The sequence below is a fragment of the Emydura macquarii genome, unplaced genomic scaffold, assembly GCF_026122565.2.
Source record: "Emydura macquarii macquarii isolate MOO-44397 ecotype Brisbane River unplaced genomic scaffold, CSIRO-AGI_Emac_v2 contig_3692, whole genome shotgun sequence".
Classification (NCBI taxonomy): domain Eukaryota; kingdom Metazoa; phylum Chordata; order Testudines; family Chelidae; genus Emydura; species Emydura macquarii.
Window position 1 is genome coordinate 11,009,435 of NW_027133829.1, and position 8,185 is coordinate 11,017,619.

At 61.9% G+C, this 8,185-nt stretch overlaps 1 protein-coding gene across 1 annotated transcript in view; it reads right to left on the bottom strand.

Annotated features, from left to right (window-relative positions):
* Positions 1–7,649, bottom strand: part of KCNIP2 (potassium voltage-gated channel interacting protein 2) — a 74,837-nt gene extending 67,188 nt beyond the window's left edge. Inside the window, exon 1 of the mRNA XM_067537089.1 lies at positions 7,509–7,649. Within this exon, the coding sequence (XP_067393190.1) occupies positions 7,509–7,581 (73 nt within the window). The 5' untranslated portion in view covers positions 7,582–7,649. The remainder of the gene's footprint in view (positions 1–7,508) is intronic.
* Positions 7,650–8,185: the final 536 nt, after the last annotated feature.

An 8,185-nucleotide genomic window follows, 5' to 3' on the forward strand; every position in this document is an offset into this window, starting at 1 on the left:
CCCCGAGGCTCATGACCCGTTGAGCTCGTGAGCGTTGGGCGTACAGAGCGTACAGCTTCTTCCTAACTCCCTGGCCCGGGGCCCAGGATCCGTGCTGGGGGCTCGGAGCACGACAACCCTGCTCCTGCCGTGCTGACCCGTGCGATGGAAGCGCAGGGCCTGGCGCACCGCCCCCGGCGGATTGTCCCAGTGGCCGGCTGGCAGATGGATTTCTCATCTCCCAAGCATAGCAATTTGGCTTAATCCAAACCAAACCACTTCCCCTAATGAAAGTCCCACTAACGAGCAGAGCCAGCCGGGGGGGAGGGGGGGAGGCTCTCTCCTGTCACGCACACACCCCACCCCTGGGGTTATAGCATCCTCCGGGCTCATTCAGGGAACGCGGCTGCTTTCCCCTCCGAGGGACGGCACAGCGCTGGCCTCTCAATCCCTGCCCTCTCCGCCGGGCCCTCTCACCCCGTACGGCCCACCCATGCACACAACTCTGCCAACGCCTCTCGCTCCCGAGCCGCAGCCCCCCCCGGCCTGTCGCTGGGGCAGAGAGTACACCCCACGGAGGCCAGCCTGCCCGGGTCATCGGCAGCCTGGCCGGATTCGAGGGCAAGTCTCTGGAAGCCGCCCACCCGCACGCTAGCCACAGGCCTCCATCTGTGATCGCCGCCGACCGAGCCGAGAGAGCGGATCAGGGCCCCTCGCCCAGGCCCAGACGCGGCCCAGCAAACCCCCTCCCTGCCCTGACACGGGCACGCGCAGCGAGACCCCCCAACCTGGCGTGAAGCCACCGTGCCCCTGAGTTCTGCAGCGGTGTCTGCAAAATCACGTCTCAGCTGCAGTGACCAAAGACACCAGCCTTGCGTCACTCAGGCCTGCGCCCCCCAAGCCTCCCCACCTGCCTCTGCCGACAGATTCGCCCCCAGCCTCACCCTCCGGAGGAGGGAAACGTCACCCTGCCAAATGAAATCCGACTGCAGGCAGCGACCCCGGATCCCGGCCCCCGTCCCGCTCAGCTGCCGACGCAGGCGGCTTCCCAGTAACAAAGCCAAGTGCATCCGTTCTACCGGCTCCGACTGCAAGAAACGAACTCGCTGGCCGTGCCCCTCGCTGCCCGTAACTCGCTGCTTCCTGGCATGAGCCTGGCCGGAGGCAGAATCCAGGACTGGACATAAAACGCACAACCGGTCCCTTGGCCCTCGCTGCCCTCCTCCCCACTTCCAGAGCCGCCGGGGGACTGAGAATCCCAGGCCCCCGGGGCTGCCTCCACCTCCGGTGCCTGCCAGATCCTGGCCTCCATCAGGAGGAAACACGTAAAAAATCGCCATCAGGTGTCCCAGCGGGACGCGAGTGACTAGCTCCGAGTGGGTGCGACAAGCCAGGACAGCAAAGTGGGAATAGCCACAGACCTACAGAGACGGAGGCAAGGCAAGGGGAGGGCAGCAGGCAGTAGGCAGTGGGGAGGCATTCGGACAGCGTCGGTACCCCCGTCCCGCAAAGATGCAGCATCCCTTTAGGGCACAGCGATGCGTGTGGGGGTTTCGCGGCTTGAGATCTGGGCCTCTCCCCTCTTAGCCCCAGCACCCGCCAGGGTCTGTCCTAATGGCACAGCCAGGGATTGCCTCTCAACGCCCCGCCCCCCGCCCTGGGAACGGTCCCTATCCTCCAGGCCCAGCTGGGCCGGGTGCAACTTTCTCTAACAAGCAGGGTCCCGAACGGGAACAGCAGCGAGAGGGGAATCACCGAGACGGGACAGCTGCAGGGCAGGGGATTCAAGGAGACAGATGCAGAGGAGCAGGCTCTTGCACCCCTGCTGGAGGGTAGGAGGGAGGGGGGCATGGAGGCAGGAGGGCACGTTCTGTTCTCAATCAGAGCCAGAGGAGAGCAGGAAGCGGCCCTGGGACGCCAGGACACTGCCCAGCGCAAAGCCAGATCCCAGAGCGAGCCGGGAGTCGGTAGAGTTGATTCAGGAGAGGGATGTGGTCAGGCTTCACAGTGTGGGTCGCGTCCCCTCCCAGCAGCTACTCCCCTATAAGATAGCAGCCTACTACTGAGACGCACTGGAGTCCCTCCCTTCACTCCAGCAGCGGAGGCCTGGGCTGTGGGGAGAAGCGGCCGGGTTCCTGCCCTGCTGATGATCCCAGCGGGGTCGTTCCAAGGGCTCAGCTGCAGAGTCCAGCGTGCGGCAGGGAAGGGACCCCCCTGAGCGACGTGGTCGGGCCCCTCTGAGCCCAGCCTGATCCCTGGACAGGTTCTGCCCCCTCGGGCAGCCCGTGGGCAGGGGGAAGCCTCCAGGCTGCTGGGGGGTGGGAGGGAAGGAAAGGGGCTCACATGGAGCAGGGTGAGTGACCAGCTCTGCCCACTCCCCAGACCCCTGCTCTCTGCAGAGCCACCACACCCGCCCACACCGCCATGCACCCAGCATCCGCCGTCCACTCACACCACCCCACAGCACACTTCCTGCCACACCCAGCCCACCCCCTCCTGTGCACACACGCCCAGGCCCACGCACAACCACATCCTGCACGCTGCCCCACACACACAGCTGGCCTCCTCCCTCTCTGTTTGCTGTTCTCCCACGTTCATATTGCTCCTTTGCTGGTGCCTTTGGGGTCCCTGGCTGAAAGCACCCCCAGCTTACCAACGGGGAAACTGAGGCACAGACAGATGATGCATCACTCAGCGAATCAGTGGCAAAGTACAGAAGAAAACCCAGCTCTCCTGGCTCCCTGGCCCCAGCTCTCCTCACTCAACAGGAGGGAGCTGTAGCTCAAACCACCGGATCTGTAAAGGGGTGATATATCCACGAGGCTATTCCCTAAGATTGCTGCCGATGAGGTTCCTCTAGCTAGAGAAGAGGTGGAGTTATCAGGAACTGGCTGGTGTGTGCGTGCCCCCCTGTCCATGAGCAATCTCTAGAGGACAAAATTACTCCACTGTGTGTCATAAGCCCTATACTGCTAACAGCTAGTGGTGATTTTCCTTTACGGGAAGATCCGAGTTCATTACCTCTGCTACCATGAGGCCCACAGCAACAAGCATAGCCAGAGGGTTGCTACCAGATAGCAAGCCTCGAACAAATTAGTCAGGTCTAGGACTATGTCTGCCTCACACCCGGGTGTGTGCTTGCAGAACATACGTTGCAGTGGACAAAGGGGCATATTTGTTTTTGTCTTATATTAGGGAGTAACATAACTCATGTGTGAGAGATGCATGGTCAGCATTCCTAGCACAAACCCAATTATCCCGTCTCCTCTGCTCATAAATATATCCGGGGTGGGGGGCGTTGGTGAGCTGAGCCGTATCCTTCAGTTGTTTCATACTGGAAGAGATTTTTTTCTTGAAAAACCCCTCTACGGGCGCCAAGATCCAGGCCAGACGTTGCACGGTTACTACATTACTAAATACACTTCTCACTCTCACCCGTGGCTGGGCAGAAATGATGTGATTTAACTGAATCTCTTTATCTGTCACTGGTACGGAGGGAAAGAACCGTGTGTTTCTATCGGACCAGGAGGATCCCAAAGCACTCTGCAGGCTGTTTCTCTAGCAATTTGCTCATCCGCCACACCAATGCGCCTGCCTCTGAGGAGGAACACAACATGCAACAGCGTGTAGGAAGGGAGATGGAGGAGATTGTCTCCAGCCGAACTCACGGGAGGTAGAATGTAGGTACCAGAGCGGGAATTTCCCAAGCCAACACAACTAATTCCTTGATTCCTCTGAAAGGAAACAAGGGGATTTGACTGGCCGCTCGTGGTCAGAAAACTGGGATTCTGGTTTTGCCTGCAGGAAAGCTGCGCGCCATGTGTCGCCTACTAACAGCGACGGGAACCTACTGACAGTCTGCGGGGAGGGCGTGAACACAGAACCAGAAACCGGTGCACAGATCTCAAGTGGCGCTGGAGGGGAAAAGTCCGTTCACAGCCCCCCCGTGTGTGATACGCCGCTTGTAGAAACGGGGACACGGCCCAGCTATACGATCTCGCTGTGCTGGGGTGTTCTGGCCTCTAGGCCTAGAAATGGAGCCGATGCACCATGAAGTGTAGCCTCCAGGAGGGGAGATCAGAGTAATTGTGAGGAGAGCGACCCGCCTTCCCTGGCCCAGGGCAGCACGGCCCAGCAGCGCTGCCGGCGCTCAGATGCCATTTCTCCCCAGCCCCGGGCCATGTCTGAAGAGGTCAACGCCGGCTCAGTCTGCCCGCAGAGCAATCACTCATGTCACGAGTGGGACTGTCGGAACCACATCGTTTCTGGGTGGCTTTTATTCCCTGCTAGCGTCAGCTACCTTTTCCTTTCCCACGGGGGTGGCCTCAATGTGTCTCACACACACAAAGCGCGTGCACACTCACAGCTCCCCGCCCCTCCCCCCCCTTAAACAAACAGAGCACACGCATTCACCCCCCAGCACCCACGCCCCCTCCCCCCACACACACACCAGGTGCTCACACCCCCAGCGCACACACACGGGCACGCACGCTTGCAGACACGGTCCCCAGGCCGGTTTGAGCAGCAGCCCCGGGGGGTGCAGAGGGTTCAGGCTGGCCGAGGCTCCCTGCGAAGGAGGGAGGGGGTGGAACACGCACGCGCTGCTCTGTGCTGTCTATATTCAGCAATTTTCATGAGCTCTTTAAATTCAGAATCAACGGCCCGATGTTCAAGGCACAAGGAGACTCCGCGCTCTGAGCAGAGAGCGGGATGGAAGGGAAAACCTCCCCCCTAAATCTCAAAGGGGGCAGTTTAGCCTCCTTCTCCAGGCAGGCAGGCACCGGGTGGCCAGCGCTCTCGTTAACCCTGCGAGTGCCAGGCCTGTGCTATGTGCCATGGGCTAACTAGAGCTCAGGAGGCAGCCCGGCGCCGGCCACGTGCCAGCCTGGCTGGCGCAGCAAAGAGGTTCTGAAGCCTTTCCGCGCAAAGGGCCTTGCTCGCCACCTCCGGGCTGCCCTGCTGCTGCGGGACAAAGCGGGCGAGGCCTGGGTGCAGATGGAAGAGCCATGAAGAGGGCAGAGAAGTCAAGCCCCGCGTCCCACTGGGATTTCTCCAAGGCCCAGGCTAGACATGGCTGAGTCAGGAGTCCCAGAGGCAGCCGTGTGCTAGGGAGGCAGAGTGGATGCAGCATGTTTCGGCAGAGACGCGCACGCCGTGCTCTCTCCTGGCGACTTTACTTGTCTTCACAGGGCAAAACTAACCAGCCGCCTAGAGCAGTAAAAAGCCCAGAGGCTGGTTGGTGACTGCCTGAGTGAGCAGGGTTGTAAAGAAGGGACATTGCTAAGACAGCGGGACAAAGCAACATAATGCCAAGGGTGGCCTGAGCCGGCCCTGCCTGCTGCGTATGATTTACACTGTCCCGGTGTAAAGCAGCTTCTCTTTGCTGACATGTTGAGCAGCAAAGTTCACCCTAAAAAGCAGCGTCAGTATTTTACCCAGTGTTAAAGGCTGACGGAGGGGCAGCTGGCTGGGAAAACGCAGGCATGTCACGGGGCTCAGCAAGCGAAGTTAAAGCTGGAACTGCATCCTTGTTAGCCGCCGTGAAACGAGATCTGGGGACAATCAGTCCCTGCCCCACTCCATGCCTCAGTTTCCCCCTGGTAGCCCTGGGATAACGATACCGACCGATTTCCAAGCAGGCTTCTGAATGTCTGAGGAACCCTGACGTCTCGGCTGGAAGATGCTGTCTGAACTGCGGAGTATTCTTCCATTCAGGGCTCTGGTGTGGTGACTCGCTGTCAGCCAAGGCCCAGCGTGAAAGGTCTCAGCCAGAGAGATCCGAGTTTATTTTTAACCGAGGGTTGATTTAAATCCATACAGACATTGTAAAGTTCCCAGAGAAATGGAAAGTTGTGGGGTTTCCAGTTCCTACACAGCTCAGAAATATCTTCCCTTCAGCACATCTCTGCAGGCAAAGTCGCTCTCCCCACATGCTCAGCAAACCGGGGGAGTTGACTCATCTCCCACAGACCTCTGGAAACTCACAATCCAGGCCTGAAATTCACCCCCACTCTGTGGCAGAAAAGGAGAATAACGGGGATCCTGTGTGTATACGATCCCATTGCCCCCTGGTATGAACGGATTCATCTCCACAGCCATCCCCAGGAAGCTGTTCAGGAGCATTAAACCCATTTCACAGAGGGGAAAATCAAGGCACAGAGAAATGCTGCATCGCACAGGGGGCACGGGGCAAAGCCAGGCCTTGAACGCAGAGCTCCTGCAGCCCCGTCCAGCAGCTTCACCACAGGACCACCCTTTGCTTCCTAAGGAATGGAATTAATCACACAGGGTGCTTCAAGCCACACTAGGGCTTTCCAGATGTGGGGGCTGTGTTTAAATCCCCAGCATTATCTGAACGGGAGCTACTCTGTGCTCCTGTGACCAGAGAGGGACCCCACACAGGTAGGGTATAAACTGCAGTGCAGCGGGCCCCTGGGGCCTGACTCCCGCACCCTGCACCTATCCTGAAGAGCAGCAGATACCTGGCCCGGGAGGGCTGCACTGCCGGGCACCTGCAGACAACACACCGGTCTCTGGAGGAAGGCACAGAAGCTGAGGGAGGAGAGAGAAGCTACTTGGGGAAACCGTGCAGCCGGTGCAGCGGGCACTTCCGACGGCCTGCACAACCCGGCAGAGGGGGTACGGCCAGATTCCTGTGAGAGGAGGGGAACCTGCACCCTGGGGACAGGGCGCCCGTGCCGGGGTCAGTTTCACCCCCCGGTGGGTCTCTGCAGACACAGGGCGGGCGTGCGGAGGAATCAAAGGTGACTCGAGGAGAGATGCCAGCGGCAGCTCTGCCCCGTGTGCCTCCGCCTCAGCCACCCACCCTCCCCGACAGCCACAGCAACACCTGGCAGCAGCAGGACAGGGTCCTCTCTCCCTGGGGCAGGCCCCACGGCGCTGGGTGGAAAGGGGGTCCAGCTGGCTCAGGCCCCTGGGTCCTCGGCACAGGGATTTTGGGGAGAACTCTTCCGGCCGGCACCCAAGGAGCAGCCAAGCCCCAAACCAGCCTGAACGTCTCTGGGCAGGACCCGGCCAGCGGCCCTTCCACAGCCCCGGGGACCGGCCTGCAAACAACTCCCCCGCACTGACCCCAGACGCAGCTGGGGGGAATCACACACACACACACACACACACACACTCCGGCTCCCAGGGCAGCACACCTGCTACCCTTAGCCTATTTTCCAGGCTACGAGTTCAAGTCACACCCTTGTGCAAGCAGAAACCTCCTGTCCCCAACTCCAGACCGCCGAGGGATCAGGGGGCAGGGGCCCAGGAGTAACTTTTGGTAGGGCAAACGCTCGGGAGCTGGGAGGGCAGCTGGGGGCAGACACCGGGGGCAGCCAATGGGGTGGGGGAGGGGGGAAGGGTCCTGGGTTGTCCTGGTGGCTGGAGGCAGCCGGGAAACACCTGCCCTGGCCCAGGACAAGCGGGGGGGGGGGGGCTGGAGACCCGGCTGCGCCCTGCATTTTGCTGCTAAGCGGATGCTGCACCTTCCCCCCCTCTCCCCCGGTCCGGGCAGGACTCACCCGTCAGCTGGTCGTAGGAGCCGTCCAGGTCCCTGGAGTCGGACAGACTCTCCTTCCTGCTCTGGCTCCGCATCCTGCCCTGCGCCGGGCTGCTCCGGGTCTCCGCGCTGGGCCAGGCGGCTGGGAGGGCTCAGGGATGGACGGGAGCTGAGGGGGGGGGCTACTGGGGGGGAAGGGGGGCAGGGATTGGGGGCTGAGATGGAAGGGGGCAGGGGTTGGGGGCTGGGGCTGGAAGGGGGCTCACCTGGGAGGGGGCAGGGCTTGGCCGGGCTCAGGGATGGAAGGAAGCTCGGGCAGGGGTTGGGGGGCGGAGGGACGGGAAGGGCAGGGGTTGGGGGGCGGAGGGATGGGGGGCAGGGACCGCTGGGGGCTGGAAGGGGGCGCTAAGGGATGCTAGGGGGCAGGGGGCTGCTCCGGACGCCCGGGGGGACGGCGCAAGGGGGGCTCGGTGACTTGCCCGCCGCCCGTCCAGGGGCTGCCCCCGAGCCCCCAGCCCAGGTGCCCCCGGCCGGGGCAGGAGGCGGCGCGGGGTGCCGGCGAATCTGGCCGCTCCGAGCCCGGCTGCGGGGAGGCAGCAGCTGCCGAGCCGTGTCTCGCCGCCGCCGCCGCTTCTCCTCCCCCTCGGCGCGCTCCGCTCCGCCCTGCGCCTTGCGCCCTGCCCGCCCCGGGGCTGCTCC